The sequence below is a fragment of the Scyliorhinus canicula genome, chromosome 23, assembly GCF_902713615.1.
Source record: "Scyliorhinus canicula chromosome 23, sScyCan1.1, whole genome shotgun sequence".
Classification (NCBI taxonomy): Eukaryota; Metazoa; Chordata; class Chondrichthyes; order Carcharhiniformes; family Scyliorhinidae; genus Scyliorhinus; species Scyliorhinus canicula.
In genome coordinates, this window is record NC_052168.1 from 14,941,142 (window position 1) to 14,958,762 (window position 17,621).

At 46.1% G+C, this 17,621-nt stretch overlaps 1 protein-coding gene across 2 annotated transcripts in view; it reads left to right on the forward strand.

Moving 5' to 3' along the window:
- Positions 1-15,849, forward strand: part of LOC119956540 (cytochrome P450 2J2-like) — a 36,749-nt gene extending 20,900 nt beyond the window's left edge. For both annotated transcript variants that reach the window (XM_038783834.1, XM_038783833.1), the window contains 4 exons: positions 6,101-6,242; positions 11,051-11,238; positions 13,625-13,766; positions 14,644-15,849. In XM_038783834.1, the coding sequence (XP_038639762.1) occupies positions 6,101-6,242; positions 11,051-11,238; positions 13,625-13,766; positions 14,644-14,843 (672 nt within the window). In that variant the 3' untranslated portion in view covers positions 14,844-15,849. The remainder of the gene's footprint in view (positions 1-6,100; positions 6,243-11,050; positions 11,239-13,624; positions 13,767-14,643) is intronic.
- The last annotated feature ends 1,772 nt before the right edge of the window (positions 15,850-17,621 follow it).

Below are 17,621 nucleotides of genomic sequence, written 5' to 3' on the forward strand. Positions count from 1 at the left end.
CATTTACACAGATTTCGAACCGCCTGCGTGGATTCTTGCTGATTTGTTTTTATTATTCGTTCTTGGGATGTGGGCGTCGGCGGCTGGGCCAGCATTTGTTGCCCATCCCTAATTGCCCTTGAGCTGAGCGCCTCGCTCGGCCATTTCAGTGGGGGGGGAGGTTGAGCGTCAACCGCACCTCTGTGTGGGGTCTGGAGTCACATGTAGGCCAGATCGGGTAAGGACGGCAGATTTCCTTCCCTAAAGGACGTTGGTGAACCACATGGGTTATTACGACACTTGGCAATGGTTTAATGGTCACTGTTAGAGTTTTAATTCCAGATTTTTATTGAATTTATTGAAGTTTCACCATCTGCTGTGGTGGGATTTGAACCTGGGTCCCGAGAGCATCACCCTGGTCTCTGGATTACTAGTCCAGTAACAATACACCACTACCTCCCCTTCAGAATGATGCTGATCAGAGAATCATAGAATTTACTGTGCAAAGGAGGCCATTCGGCCCATCGAGTCTGCACCGGCCCTTGGAAAGAAGAGCCTACTTATGCCCAGAAATGACAGTAAGATTCCCTGAGACACGCCTGTGGAGAGTGCTAGCTTTGGCGTGGCCTCCATTCTCGTCCTTAATGTAGTTTTGAGAGCTTTGGTGGGGAAATCGCCTCTGACTCAGGGCACTTCTCCTCCTTCATCATCTTCATGATAAAACATGCTGCTGTGCAGAGGTACCTGAGTGCCCTAGTGCATGAATTGCAAAAAGTTGGTTTACAGGTGATTAAGAGGGCGAATGGAGTTTTGTCCTTCATTGCTAGAGGGATGGAGTTTAAGACTAGGGAGGTTATTCTGCAATTGTATAAGGTGTTAGTGAGGCCACACCTGGAGTATTGTGTTAAGTTTTGGTCTCCTTACCTGAGAAAGGACGTACTGGCGCTGAAGGGTGTACAGAGGAGATTCACAAGGTAAATCCCAGAGTTGTGGGGGTTGGATTACGAGGAGAGGTTCAGTAGACTGTGACTGTATTCGTTGGAATTTAGAAGGATGCGGGGGGGGGGATCTTACAAAAAGATATAAAATTATGAAGGGAATAGATAGGATAGATAGGTTGTTTCCACTGGCGGGTGGAAGCAGAACTAGGGGGCATAGCCTCAAAATAAGGGGAAGTAGATTTAGGACTGAGCTCAGGAGGAACTTCTTCACCCAAATTGTGAATCTATGGAATTCCTTGCCCGGTGAAACAGTTGAGGCTCCTTCATTAAATGTTTTCAAGCTAAAGATAGATAGTTTTTTGAAGAATAAAGGGATTAAGGGTGATGGTGTTTGGGCCGGAAAGTGGAGCTGAGTCTGCAAAAGATCAGCCATGATCTCGTTGAATGGCGGAGCAGGCTCGAGGGGCCAGATGGCTTACTCCTGCTCCTAGCTCTTATGTTCTTATCTCCTGCCAACTTATCCGGTAATTGTTGACATTTACATTGCCGTTATATTCTTTGCTGCTGCAAGGGAAAAGGGTGCCCACACTCTGGATTCTTGTAAAACACGATGTGAGGTTTATTGCTCAATGCAATCAAAATGGAGATCTGCTCAAAGCCCACGCAAACACTCTGCTGATGTCACTACACATCACATGATTCAGAACCAGCAGGAATGTATTCCCAGACACATATCACTCCTCCTTCTTTACTTCATTAGTGCAATGACAACACTTAACATTTATACAACAGATCACCCTAATATGTTATTTTTATGCAAATATACAATTCACCAGGACAGTCTCTGTGGTGGACATCTATTCATTTTTGTCACAGCACCCTGGACCACTTGTGTTGTTCTTGCATCTTCTTGCTGTAGGAGAGGTTTTCTGAGTTCAACGCACTTTGGCAATTTGGCTCTTCTCACTAGTACTTGCATGTATTTGATTTACTCCAGCATTCCCCCACTGAGTATCTAACCCTGTGTACAACAGTGACAGTTGCACCTCTGTAGCCTTGTTCCATGAGCTATCCATTTTATGGATCTTCACTCGAGCCCCTACCTGCAAAGCCTCTCTGGTAGCAAGCTCCATAGATGTGGCAACTCTCACCAGAGCTTTTAAGAGTTAAACCACTTACAGTAAGCAGCTTCCTCTGAATTGCTTCACTGCGGAATCCACAGACCAGCCTCTCTCGAAAAGTGTCATCAAGTGTCGACACCAAAGTCGCAATATTTAGCCAATCTTCATAAAGATGGTACAAACTGCAAATTACTTTCTCCTTCTTCCTGACTAGGGCAGTGGAACCAAAACCTTTGGGCAATCAATAATGGTTCAGGAGAGAAATGGTCCTCTGAGATTTTCATTCATTCGCTGAAGGACATGTTTCCTGGCTTTGCTGAATTAACAAGATTCTGTAGCAGCATCAACGTCCAATGGCCAACTGAGCTGAGAAATGTTATGACCTTTAGGTCCTCCCCTGTCTGATTATCTATTAATAACAATTGGGATATTTTCTCTAATAAATTCCATGTTTCATGATTCTCATCAACAACGTCCATGGTGCCCATTTTTCCCACCATTTTTGAATTCCAGCTCCTCGGATCTACACTTCCTCCCGTCCGATTTTTACTGGGAAGTATCATAGATTATCATAGAATTTACAGTGCAGGAGGCCATTCGGCCCATCGAGTCTGCACCGGCTCTTGGAAAGAGCACCCTACCCAAGGTCAACATCTTCACCCTATCCCCATAACCCAGTAGCCCCACCCAACACTAAGGGCAATTTTGGGCACTAAGGGCAATTTAGCATGGCCAATCCACCTAACCTGCACTTCTTTGGACTGTGGGAGGAAACTGGAGCACCCGGAGGAAACACACGGGGAGGATGTGCAGACTCCGCACAGACAGTGACCCAAGCCAGAATTGAACCTGGGACCCTGGAGCTGTGAAGCAATTGTGCTATCCACAATGCTACCGTGCTGTCCCGAACAATCCCTTGAACAATCAATGATGAAATGTTCCCCTTTTAGGCCTGAGCATATTTCAACTTTTTATCTAAATAGTGGTCCGTGCAGAGTCGGCAGACTTCAAAACCCCGTTCCCCACAGCCCGCGTAGCTTCACCACGTGCGCAGTCCCTGCAGCCCTACTTACTCAGAGTTGCTGTCGAAAACCTTTGTTAAACCTTCACATCGGCGGCAGTGCTCGGCCCGATGACTGGGTGCGCGCGCAAGCCCGGCCTCGAGAATCTTCCGTTACTCCCGGTGTCGTCCCAAAGTGAGTCGACGACCATCTTCTTTCCTGCGATTTTTCTGCCCCGATCCTCGTCGCCAGTTTTCTCCCCTGTTATATTTCATTGTCGTCCCAAAGAGAAAAGGTTATGGAGGTGCCCACATTGGATTCTTGTAAAATACGCGAAGAGGTTTACAAAGGGTGTTGATCAAACAATCAAGACGTTGATCTGCCCAAGGCCACGCAAACACTCTGCTGACATCACTACACATCATGTGATGCAGAACCAGCAAGATTGTATTTCCAAATACACAACAGTTGATCTGTAGTTTTCAGCATCGTGAACGCAATTAGGAGCCCACCGTGAGCTTCTGATGAGCTTCACTTCTGTTTATTGCCCGTAGAGAGACTTCCCACCGATCCTCCCCGTTACTTATAGACAACGGAGGTCAACAGAGATCAATTTGGCTGCTGTTCAAGTTGGATGCAGTAATCAAGAAATTTAAAGGGACTCTTGTGGCGTGGCCCATGAGACTAGGATCAGCTCAAGGATCCAAGTCCAGTGTGAGACCCAGATCTGGGAAAGAGATACGAACAAAACAGATTAGGAGCAGGAGTAGGCCACTCGGCCCCTCGAGCCTGCTCCACCATGCAATAAGGTCGTGTCTGATATGATTGTAACCTCAACCCCACATTCCTGCCGTTCCCCTTGATAACCTTTCATCCTCCATGTTAATCCAGAATTTATCGGTACTTAAAAATATTCAAAGACTCTGCTTCCATTGCCTTTTGAGAAAGAGAGATCAAATGACTCACGGCTGTCTGATAGAGAAAAGCTCTCTTCATCTCCATCCCAAATGAGGACAGCAGCGGGGTTGCTGTTGCACGAGTGTTCGCATTACAGGGCGTGAGTTACACCTGTTTGCAAAATTAGACCCAGAATGCCAATCATTTTGGACGTCAACCAAAACAATTCACCCATCGCTCAGGCAGTGGAGTCAAAGTTGTTAGCGAGTGGCAGGAAGGTCTGGGCCATAGGCAGATGTTGGATAGTTGGCAAAGGAATCAGAGGCAACAGGAGGAGGAAAGGTTTCCACGGAAATTGGTTGTAATCGCGAATGCACTGCCTGAAATATTGGACATATCCTGGAAAGATTGGATAGGCTGGGGCTGTTTTCCTTGGAACAGCAAAGGTTGGGAGGGGACCTGGTTGAGGTGTATGAGATTGTGAGGGGCATAGATGGGGTGGGTAGGATGGCACTTTTTCCATTAGTAGCGGGGTCAATAACCAGAGGACATAGATTTAAGGAAAGTGGCAGAAGGCTAAGGGGGGAGTTGAGGAGAAACGTTTTCACCAATGTCATGTGAGTGTACCTTTAAGAAATGGGTATTTATAAATGGGTGTGTATATGAGTTTCTGTAGTGAGAGTACCTTTCAGAAATGGGTGTTTATTACTGCAGTGATGTCAGAGAGTGGGTGGAGCTGGGCTGTCTGTCAGCTTTTTACTTTTGTTTTGGACTGTTTGCTGCAGGGTGTGTTTTAGTTTTGTTTTCAGAGCTGGGTAGCTGCAGTCACAGCCAGAAGGTGTATTAGAGTCTCTCTCTCTGTAATCTAAAGACTATAAATCGATCCTGGTGATTTAAAATTAACAGCAGTAGTGACTTTCACCTGATGTGCTTCTGGTAAAAGATGCTTTAAGTCTTAAGGATGTTAAAAGGAGAGCATAAAGGATTACTTTGTGTTGAGTAAAGATTACTTATTCTTTGAATTAATGGTTAAGATGTTCACTGTATGTTTTAAAAAGGTTAACTTGAGTTCATAGAATAAACATTGTTTTGCTTTAAAAAAATACTTTTCCATTTACATAGAATTTACAGTGCAGAAGGAGGCCATTCGGCCCATCGAGTCTGCAGCGGCTCTTGGAAAGAGCACCCTACCCCCTACCCAAGGTCAACACCTCCACCCTATCCCCATAACTCAGTAACCCCACCCAACACTAAGGGCAATTTTAGACACTAAAGGCAATTTATCATGGCCAATCCACCTAACCCGCACATCTTTGGACTGTGGGAGGAAACCGGAGCACCTGGAGGAAACCCACGCACACACGGGGAGGATGTGCAGACTCCGCACATACAGTGACCCAAGCCGGAATCGAACCTGGGACCCTGGAGCTGTGAAGCGATTGTGCTATCCACAATACTACCGTGCTGCCTATTTCTGCTGCGCCACGCCTGTAGAGTGGGCCGTGTGCTCCCCATACCACAATCTAGTAAATGTTGTGGGTCAGGTGAACTCCATGATGCACTTCGGGGTACTCTAAACCCTGGCCCAGAACGCCAAGAAAGTGGTGGGAGTCTGGAACTCACTGCCTGAAAGGGTGATTGAGTCATAAACCCTCGTAACATTTAAGACGTATTGGGCGGCACAGTGGTTAGCACTGCTGCCTGACAGGTCTGTGGACCCAGGTTAGATCCCGGCCCCGGGTCACTGACCGTGTGAAGTTTGCACATCCTCCCCGTATCTGTGTGGGTCTCAGCCCCACGAGCCAAAGATGTGCAGTGTAGGCGGATTGGCCACGCTAAATTGCCCCTTAATTGGAAACAAAAATTGGGTACTCTAAATTGATGGTAAAAAAACATTTTAGGAAGTATTTAGATATTCGCCTGCGTTGCCATTGCCTCCAGGGTTATGGGCCAAGGGATGGAAAATGGAATTAGCGTTGCCAGATTTTTGTTGGCCAGCATGGACACAATGGGCCAATTGGCCTCTTTCTGTGCTGTAAACGTCACATTCTTATATCCTGACCAATTGCATCACTGTTTGCTGTTGGTGTACAGTCCGTTCAGTTGGATATATGAGGACTGCCGACGTTAAATTGTTGAAAGAGTAACCTTTATTTTACAGGAGCAGAACTCCCCTAACAGTTGTTTGACAGAAGGAAATCTGATGCACAATGTTAGTGACCTGTTCGTTGCCGGTACCGAAACTACGACAACTACTTTGCAATGGGCCATTCTGTACATGATGGCTTATCCAGATATACAAGGTAAAACCAGGCCTCTGGCTTCCTGTATGGGCTGAATTTCCCATGGTGATAAGTTCAATGAGTGAAAGCGTTTCTGAATTCTCAGTGGTTTCATGCTGTCCTGGTTAATACTTTATGGGTGGGATTCTCCGACCCCCCGCACCCACCAGCAGTGGGATTCTCCATCCCGGTGGCCGGCCGATGGCGTTTCCCTGTGTGGGCATCCCGACACCGTCGGGAAATCCGTGGGCGTGGGTGCGCTGCCAGTGAAACGGATGATCCCACCGATGGAGTATCCAGCCCTCCATCTTTCAAAGAGCCCAAACAAGTACAGTGAGCTAAGTGGCTCCTTCCTCCGCTTTTCTGATAATGGTTCTTGAAAAATCGCTCCTTCGATGGAAGTATTGAATTAGGATTAAGACCACAAAATGCTCTGGTTTATTCTTTCGTGGGTTCTGTTGCCCATCCCTAGTTACCCTGATAGGCTGCACGGCCATTAAACAATCAGCCATATTCTGGAGTCCCATGTAGGCCAGACCAGGTAAGGACGGCAGATTTCCTTCCCTAGAGGGGACATTTAGTGAACCAGATGGGTTTTTGGGACAATCGATGATAGTTTCAGAGTCTCCATTGGTCAGGCAAGCTTTCGTTTCCAAACTTCATTAACTGAATTTAAATTCCACCAGCTTCCGTGGTGGGATTTGAACCCGCTTCCCCGTAGAGCATTAGCCTGGGCCTCTGGATTACTAATCCAGCGACGACACCCACTATACCACCATCTCTGGCTGTGAGAATCGCAAAGTGAAAGATGCATTTGGGCAGATTCAATTACGTTGTTAGGGTTGGGGATCTGCAGGAAGATCCGCCATAAGATCTACACAGGTCACCGCCAAATTGGCGATCTGAGTGAGAATCATGCAGAGTGGCCATTTTGGAATATCCCACCCACAGACTCTTCTAATCCTGCAACCCCCCCCCCCCCCCCCTCCCCCCGCCAACACCCAATATGAACATATTTTTATACTTGAGCAATGACACCCACTTGGGGGCAGCTGTACTTAATTACCAACTTATAATGTACCCTATTGCTGCATAACATCAACTTTGACACTGCGTCATGCTTAACAATCTATCCCATGACATTTTAACAATCTATTTACCTCGATTCAGAGGTCTCGCAGGGACCTACATTGTTTCCAGGTTATAACGAGCAGCACGGTAGCACAGTGGTTAGCACTGTTGCTTCACGGCTCCAGGGACCCGGGTTCGATTCCCGGCTTGGGTCACTGTCTGTGCGGAGTCTGCATGCTCTCCCCGTGTCTGCGTGGGTTTCCTCCGGGTGCTCCGATTTCCTCCCACAAGTCTCGAAAGCTTGTTAGGTGAATTGGACATTCTGAATTCTCCCTCTGTGTACCCGAACAGGCGACGGAGTGTGGCGACGAGGGGATTTTCACAGTAACTTCATTGTAGTGTTAATGTAAGTCGACTTGTGAATCTAATGAAGATTATTATTATTATTATTACTACTTAAAAAGCATGCGGGCAGCACGGTGGCCTAGTGGTTAGCATAACCGCCTCACGGCGCTGAGGTCCCAGGTTCGATCCCGGCTCTGGGTCACTGTCCGTGTGGAGTTTGCACATTCTCCCCGTGTCTGCGTGGGTTTCGCCCCCACAATCCAAAAATGTGCAGAGTAGGTGGATTGGCCATGCTAAATTGCCCCCTTAATTGGAAAAAATAATTGGGTAATCTAAATTTAAAAAAAAAAAGCATGCTGTTCAATCCTTTTTGGGACCCAAATAGATGACCTCAAATTTGCCAACATTTGCCACAGTTTTGACCAAATTTATCAAGATCTCTTCTTAACTTGGTGTTGTCACTGGTCAATCAGTTATCGCTAACTTCTGTGAGCGAACGATTCACAGGAATCTTAGAGCAGATTTACAGGGCCGGCACGGTGGTGCAGTGGTTTGCACTGCTGCCTCACGGCGCCGAGGACCCAGGTTCGATCCCGGCCTGGGTCACTGTCCGTGTGGAGTTTGCACATTCTCCCCCCTGTCTGCGTGTATCTCACCCCTATAACCTAAAGATGTGCAGAGTAGGTAGATTGAACACACTAGATTGCACCTTAATTGGTAAAAAAAAATGAATTGGGTACTGATACGCTCAATTTATTTAAGAAAGAAAAAAGTTTACAATGTGTTATTCAAGCATATGCAGGGAGAGATGACTCAACAAAGCTCGCTGAACCAACTCTATTGTTTACTGTCATGTGAGAGTACCTTTAAGAAATGGGTGTTTATTAAATAGCTGTAGTGGATCTACCTTTAAGAAATGGGTGTTTATCGAATAGCTGCAGTGATGTCAGTGTGGGTGGAGCTGGGCTGTCTTTCACTTTCGCTTTGAACTAAAGCTGGTGTGTGTCTGTGGGTTTTTAGTTTTGTTTTGAGAGCTGGATAGCTGCGGGAAAAGCAAGCAGCTGTATAAGAATCTCTCTGCAATCTAAAGACTGTCTCCAGATCATTTGGGTGATTTCAAAGTGATAACTGTTCTCAGTAGAGAATTTAAACCTGATCTCTGTGTTAAAAAGGGTCTTTTGTCTTGTGGTTGTTGCAAGGACAGATTAAGGGTTACTTATAGAATATTGTATCAATGGGGAGGATTGATGTTGATAGTCGTTAAGATATTTACTGTGGGTTTATACGCTCTGTTTGTACTTTAACGCTCTGTTGCACCACACCTGTAAAGTAGGCCCATGTGTTCCCCATAACCACGATCTACTAAAAGTTGTGGGTCAGGTGAACTCCACGATACACTTTGGGGTTCTCTAAACCCTGGCCATTAACACTTACAAAATGTGGGACATATTTACACCTGTTTTTAACACACGCGCAGTCATTGTTTACATTTCCAATCTGACGTAATACATATATCTCACTGAAACAGGTACACCTTGTACTAGCCATGCACCCTTTCCAGAATCTTCTAGCTTATCTTGGTATGACTACTCCCTCCTTCTCGATCGGTACAAATACGGAGGTTCTTGCTATCTGACTCCACAGCTTTGTCATCGCTAACGAGGTCAGCCAATACAGGCCTTGCAGCTGGAGATTCTATTGACGTAGTTTTAAGTGTTATGAGGACCAACTGCTGTTGAAATGCGCTCAACGCTGTTCTTTGCCACAAAGAGATCTGCTGACATTTCAACAAAGACATCCGTGACCCTTCTCTATTAATTCCTTATTAATTCTTAAACCTCACTGCGCATTCATATGAAGACTTTACCCTTGATCATTATTTCCCTTGATGTGGAGTTTCCATTTGCACTGCGTGCAACAGCACCAATCTTTGTGTTATGGAAACATTTTGGGGTGTGGCTTTAACATGGAAAGATAGAAAATAGAAGCAGGAGGAGGCCATTCGGCCCTTTGAGCCTGCTCCGCCATTCATTATGATCATGGCTGACCATCAAGTTCCCGCCTTCCCTACATATCCCTTGATCCCTTTAGCCCCAAGAGCTATCAGCACAGTGGTTAGCACTGTTGCATCACAGCGCCAGGTTCGATTGCTGGCTTGGGTCACTGTCTGTATGGAGTCTGCACGTTCTCCCCGCGTCTGCGTGGGTTTCCTCCGGCTGCTCCGGTTTCCTCCCACAAATCCTCAAGGGCGGGCTTGTTAGGTAATTTGGACATTCTGAATTCTCCCTCCATGTACCCGAACAGGTGCCGGAATGTGGCGACAAGGGTATTTTCACAGTAACTTCACTGTAGTGTTAGTGTCAGCCTACTAGTGGCAATAAAGATCATTATTATTATTAATTTTGTTTTGAAATTACACAATGTTTTGGCATCAACTACTTTCTGTGGTCTCGAATTCCACAGAAGAAATTTCTTCTCGCCTCAGTCCTGAAAGGTTTACCCCTTATCCTCAAACTATGACCCCCTAGTTGATTGATTGATTGATTTGATTTATTGTCACATGTTCCGAAGCACAGTGACCGAGAAACATGCACAGTACGTACATAATAGACACAAGAATAATCGACAGAGAACATTGACAAATGGTACATCGGCAAAACAGTGATTGGTTACAGTGTGGAACAAGGGGCCAAACAAAGCAAATACATGAACAAGAGCAGCATAGGGCGTCGTGAATAGTGTTCTGACAGATCAGTCCGAGGGGGAGTCGTTGAGGAGTCTAGTAGCTGTGGGGAAGAAGCTGTTCCTATGTCTGGATGTGCGAGTCTTCAGACTTTTGTACCTTCTGCCTGATGGAAGGGTCTGGAATAAGGCAATGCCTGGGTGGGAGGGGTCTCTGACAATGCTGTCTGCCTTCCTGAGGCAGCGAGAGGTGTAGACAGAATCAATGTGGGGGTGGCAAGTGTGTGTGATGCGTTGGGCTGAGTTCACCACGCTCTGCAGTTTCTTGCGACCTTGGACCGAGCAGTTGCTGACCAGACTGTGATGCAGCCGGATAGGATGCTCTCTATCGCACACCTGTAAAAGTTCTGGGCTCCCCCCACCATTAGAAACATTCTTACTGAATAGACCCTGTCTAATCCTGTTAGGACTTTGTAATCTATCACATCGCCTCGGTCTTGAATGACTACATTGGCTATCTCTGACCTCGCACAGATTCTTCTGTCCCCCAAAACCTTATCTGCTTCCACCATCCCAACTTTCCTGAGGAGGTGGACTTAACAGAACCATTAATGGAGACCTGGGGAATTTCTATTGAATGACTTGACAGAGCGCACCATTCTCACTTTCAGACGCGGCATGTGGCCAGGCCTCAACTGTTACACCAATCATGCTTCTCCTTTGCTTTGCAGAGAGGTGTCAGAAGGAGATCGACCAGGTGATTGGCTGGTCACGTACCCCATCCATGGAGGATGCACCCAACATGCCGTATGTCAACGCTGTTGTTCACGAGGTTCAAAGATTCGGGAATGTAGTCCCTCTTGCAGCTGGCCACGCAGCAACGCGGGACACGAGCTTCAGGGGATACACAATCAAAAAGGTGACTCCTTTTTTTTCTCCCGGCAGAGTGTGTTTCTATTTCCTGACTTGTCTCCGTCCCTCTCATGGCTTCACTCCATCCCTCAACTTAGAGAACTGTCACTGCTCGGCTCTTCCTCATCAGGGAGGCAGTGGTGGAGAGAGAGAGAGGGAGAGAGAGAGAGAGAGTGCAAGAGCAGGGGTGAGAGAGAGAGAGAAGAAAAATTGCAAAGTATTGCCTTTGTCTTCCTGTGAAAGTGGCATGAGAGCTGTATGTTCTGTTGAAGTGTTGTTTGATGTTAACTGGTGTGTTACAGTTAAGAAACTACATACAATCTGTTGGTGTTCGAGTTGCAGTTTAAAACTTTAAATATTGTTTTCTTTTCATTTATTTTAGTAAGGTTTGTTTATAAAATAACCAAGTCCTATTTGTTATATTATCACTGCTGGAATGAATCGATCGTCCCACACCGTCTGAAAACTTTAAAAGGTGATGACTCTCGTTCAGCCTCTTAGCCACTATTGCGAGCTGAATAGGCATCCATAATATTCTTAATGATGGCAGAAGCAATGGCATAGTGTTATTGTCACTGAATTAGTAATCCAGAGGCTCAGGCAATTGCTCTCAAGACAGGAGTTCAAATCTGGTGGAATTTGAATTCAACTGATAAAATCTGCAATATTAAACTGGACTCAGTAATGTTGATCATGGAACTATCCAGATTCAGAGTTAAACATGATTTCCCTTTCACAAAACCGTGTTGCTCTACCTGATTACCTTGAATGTTTTAAACCTGTGTTATTGGCCAGGGTTTAGAGAACCCCAAAGTATATCGTGGGGTTCACCTGACCCACAACTTTTAATAGAATTATAGAATTTACAGTGCAGAAGGAGGCCATTCGGCCCATCGAGTCTGCACCGGCTCCTGGAAAGAGCACCCTACCCAAGATCAACACCTCCACCCTATCCCCATAACCCAGTAACCCCACCCAACACTAAGGGCAATTTTGGACACTAAGGGCAATTTATCATGGCCAATCCACCTAACCTGCACATCTTTGGACTGTGGGAGGAAACCGGAGCACCCGGAGGAAACCTACGCACACACGGGGAGGACGTGCAGACTCCGCACAGACAGTGACCCAGCGGGGAATCAAACCTGGGACCCTGGAGCTGTGAAGCGATTGTGCTATCCACAATGCTACCGTGCTGCCCCTAAATAGATTATGGTTATGGGGAACACACGGGCCTACTTTACAGGTGTGGTGCAACAGAGCGGTAAAGTACTTTTAAATGAAAACAATGTTTATTTATGAAACCAGTTAACACTTTATCAACCCACAGTAAACATCTTAACAACTATCAACACCAATCACCCCCCAGGTACATAATTCTGCAAGTAACCCTTAATCTGTCCTTGCAACATCCACAAGACAAAAGACCCTTTTTAAACACAGAGATCAGGTTTAAATTCTCTACTGAGAACAGTTATCACTTTGAAATCACCCAATTGATCTGGAGACAGTCTTTAGATTGCAGAGTGATCCTTATACAGCTGCTTGCTTTTCCGGCAGCTATCCAGCTCTCAAAACGAAACTAAAAACCCACAGACACGCACCAGCTTTAGTTCAAAGCGAAAGTGAAAGACAGCCAGCCCAGCTCCACTCACACTCTGACATCCCTGCAGCTATTCGATAAACACCCATTTCTTAAAGGTACATCCACTACAGCTATTTAATAAATACCCAGTTCTTAAAGGTTCTCTCACATGACACCTGTCCTGCTATAACGCCTTTAATAATAGCTTCTAAAATTTTCCCAATGACAGATGTTAAACTAATGGTTTGAGTGTGCCATTTTACTGACAGCCAATTTCAGGTTATTGCTTGAGTTCGCAATATAGCTCACCTATACTTGCTAGAAGCTGCACATGGATATTTGTAAGGACCTGTCTTCTGCAAGTAAGAAGAACATGTCCAGGCGTTGCATCCTGTTGAATTAAGCATAAATACAGTGAACAATATTTCCCTGGTGCATCCTCCATGCCTCATTCAATTAGGGTCAGCTTGTCAATCAATCAGCACTTTTTCCTCATGCAGTATAAATTATTGTTCCCTTTGAAATTTGGTATTCTTACATCTGTCCTGAGGAGTGCCGGATGGAAAGTTTCAACAGCATGTCTCTTTTTCCCAGCAATTCTCAAGTTCTGTGCTACCAAGAAACTAGGATATCCTGTCTCCTTCCCTACTAAACTCCTGACCTTCCGACTTCCCTTCCTGGCTCTCAAATTGTAAATTGTAAATTGTAAATTCTTCTCGGGCACAATACCCCGCCTTGTCTTGTGGAAGAGCTGATGAGTGTGACCTTATAACGCACTGCAGATATTTTGTTCTGTTTTTTTTTCTAGGGAACCATGATCTTAATAAACATGCCCTCGGTTTTGTCTGAGGAGACCCAATGGAAGGACTCCAAACATTTTAATCCAGGGAATTTCCTGAATGAAAATGGGGAATTTTTTAAGCCAGATGCATTTATTCCATTTTCAATGGGTGAGTAGATTTTAGAGGTTGGTGGGATTTTTGTTTATCATCAACCAAATTTAAAGTTACCCCATCAAGAAACGGGGACAGGATTTGATTTACCCTATGTTCCTTCATTTGATAGAGGTGGAAAGTGCGGACCTTCGCTAACTGCTTTGTGGAATTCTCCGAAATTTACCCAGAGCTCCACTGCCCATTTCCTAACTCGCACCAATGTGCCATCCACCCATCACCCTCTCTGTTAATTGACTGACATTCGCTCCCAGTCCAACAACGTTGCAGTTATAAAATTGAGATAGTCACGGGGCAACAAAGGCACGAATAAGGTTTTCCGTTGTAGGTGAGCTGGGTTGGAGTGGGAAGGGGTGTTTAAAGCTCAACCCAGAATCAAACAGGAAAGCCAAGGTTGTGACCATGAATAGAATAATAATAATCTTTATTGTCACAAGTAGGCTTACAATAACACCGCGTAAAGTCCCTAGTCACCGCACTCCGGCGCCTGTTCGGGTACACTGAGGGAGAATCCAGACTGTTCAATTCACCCAACAAGCACGTCTTTCGGGACTTGTGGGAGGAAACCGGAGCACCCGGAGGAAACCCACGCACACACGGGGAGAACGTGCAGACTCCGCACAGACAGTGACCCAAGCCGAGAATCGAACCTGGGACCCTGGCGCTGTGAAGCGACAGTGCTAGCCCCTGTGCTACCGTGCCGCCCGGTTGTGACCATGACTAGAATGATGCCGAATGTACTCTGCATAGTGCTTTACTACCTGCTGACAACATGATTTGCAAGGTAGTCTTAACTCTTAAACCATTCCAAATTGATTCAAACTGCACTCATTTTTCATCTCGACTCATTAACGTGTCACGTTGAATTCCCTAGGTCTGCGAGCGTGCCCGGGAGAAAAACTGGCCCGGATGGAGCTCTTCCTGTTTTTCGCTTCTCTACTTCAGAATTTTGAGTTTTACTGGCCCGACAAAACTTCAACTCCAGACCTGGAAGGTGTATACAAATTAACGCTGGCACCACGGCCATACGAGATGGCAATAAGATGCAGGAAGCCATCAGATGATGAACTGTGAGAGACCATCTGCTTGATGGTGTTGGATGGTGACGTTGGCATTAGATTAATATAGTTACGTATTGTCGATTGTGGTGTATTAGAGTGCCTTTTTTGTCCATGTGCCGATGATATTGATTGCTCAGGCAGAGCAAAGAATGTTTTAATTCCTGGTGTTTCAGAAAATGTATGTTGACTGAAGATTTTTCACTTGAAATTCAAACAGGCTGTAATTCGAGCAAGTGTTCTTCCTGCTGACTCCCTTATTTCCTATTTCTTTTATTCTGTCGCTATCGTTTTTTGATCCATGGATCTTCAATATACCTTCAAGTCGAGCAGGGGCAGTGAGGAACCCAATTAGTACAATGTGCTGTGAAGATTAGGATTTTGAACAGAAGAACTCAGACTTTATGGCACCCAAGGGATTGGAGGTATTTGATTCGATTGGTTGGCTGGTGGTCAATGGATTGGTCAAGGACCAAACTCTGCCCGGCAACAAACAGCAATTGCGTCCTGCCGGGGGCGCGTTTTCAGAGAACCCAAGAGAAACCTCCTGGATGCTGAGAGGAGAGGTTGTTAGTTGCACTCTCTCTCTCTCCTGCCTGCCTGCCTGCTGTCTGCAGAGATGTCTCAAGACCTTGATGAACCTACAGTGCAAACCATTGCAGGCTGAAAACAAAGACATCCAACTGGAGGCCTAGACTGAAGAAAGAGTCTAACTGGAAGGCGTCCATCTGAAACAGAGTCTTTTATTCTTTTACTTTTATTTTTACACTCCTCTTTTCCCCTCTGTGTTTATTTGTCTTGTGTGTTTGTATAGAGCATGGGACGAGTTGAAGAGGGGGGGATTAGAACATAGAACATAGAACATTACAGCACAGTACGGGCCCTTCGGCCCTCGATGTTGCGCCGACCTGTGAAACCATCTGAAGCCTACCTGACCTACACTATTCCATTTTCATCCATATGTCTATCCAGTGACCACTTAAATGCCCTTAAATTTGGCGAGTCTACTAATGTTGCAGGCAGGGCGTTCCACACCCCTATTACTCTCTGAGTAAAGAAACTGCCTCTGACATCTGTCCTATATCTACCACCCCTCAATTTAAAGCTATGTCCCCTCGTGTTGGTCATCACCATCCGAGGAAAAAGACTCTCACTGTCCACCTTATCTAACCCTCTGACTATCTTATATGTCTCTATTAAGTCACCTCTCAGCCTTCTCCTCTCTAACGAAAACAACCTCGTCCCTGAGCCTTTCCTCGTAAGACCTTCCCTCCATACCAGGCAACATCCTAGTAAATCTCCTCTGAACCCTTTCCAAAGCTTCCACATCCTTCCTATAATGTGGTGACCAGAACTGCACGCAGTACTCCAGGTGCGGCTGCACCAGAGTTTTGTACAGCTGCAGCATGACCTCGTGGCTCCGAAACTCAATCCCCCGACTGATAAAGGCTAGCATACTTCTTAACAGCCCTATTAACCTGGGTGACAACTTTCAGGGATTTATGTACCTGGATGCCGAGATCTCTCTGTTAGAAATTAAATAATGGACCAGTTGTATTTTCTGCCTTCTTCGTTATAGTTATCAATAGTAAAAGTTAATAGTTTAAATTTACAAACCTGGTGACGGTAGTTATTAGGGAGTCAACGACCAAAGCTTTTGGCGATTTTTAAAATTAAAAGTTAATTTCAATTGTTTCGAGCCTCCGGGTCAAGTGGGGCTGGAATTGACCGTGCACTGGCCCACTGGGTGGTAACACATGTGACATGAACCTTCCTACAGTGCCCACTAACCTCGCCAGAGGGTCAGGGAAACGGGCATCTAATTAAGGTGACGTCGGCGGTCCTGCTCCCATCTCCAGAGCGTGACTGCCGCAAACTGCCCAGAAATCTAACCTCGGTTCCAGCTATAGTGGACGGCACAGTGGTTAGCACTGTTGCTTCACAGCCCCAGGACCCCAGGTTCGATTCCCGGCTTGGGTCACTGTCTGTGCGGAGTCTGCACGCTCTCCCCGTGTCTGCGTGGGTTTCCTCCGGGTGCTCCGGTTTCCTCCCACAGGTCCCGAAAGACGTGCTGTTAGGTAATTTGGACATTCCGAATTCTCCCTCCGTGTACCCAGGGAGCTGGAATGCGGCGGCTAGGGGCTGTTCACAGTAACTTCTTTAGCGTTAATGTAAGCCTACTTTTGACAATAAAGATTATTAAATTAGCGTGACTCAGGATCCCCCCTCAAATAAGCTGTTATCAAGTTGGCACCGACCCTCTGAAAGAGCACCCTCCCTAGGCGCAGCCCCCACCCTATTCCCTTAACCCAGTAAGCCCCACCTAAACTTTCTGGACAATAAGGGGCAATTTAGCATGACCAACCCACCTAACCTGCACATCTTTGGACTGTGGGAGGAAACCGGAGCACCCGGAAGGAACCCACGCAGACACGGGGAGAACACGCAGACTCCGCACAGACAGTGACCCAAGCCGGGAATCGAACCTGGCGCTGTGGGGCAGCAGTTGCAGAACATTTTGTTCTCTTACTCCGATTCAGTTAGGCCAATTCCAGGAAGAACGGAACAGACGCAAAGCATTTGGTGAGTTTAGAAACTTGATCAAATCAATCTAGGTATCCACTCCTCTATGGGCGGAGAAACCAGCGGCTTCCCAAAAAAGCTGGTGTTGAGAGGGGCTTGTTTGAAGCAGTGATATCAGGGAAGCTAATATATTTTGGACACGTGATGTGAAAGGGGCGGAGTGGGAGGCAGAGAAAAAGAGGTAATGCGGGGCTAAATATTTTGAGGGCGT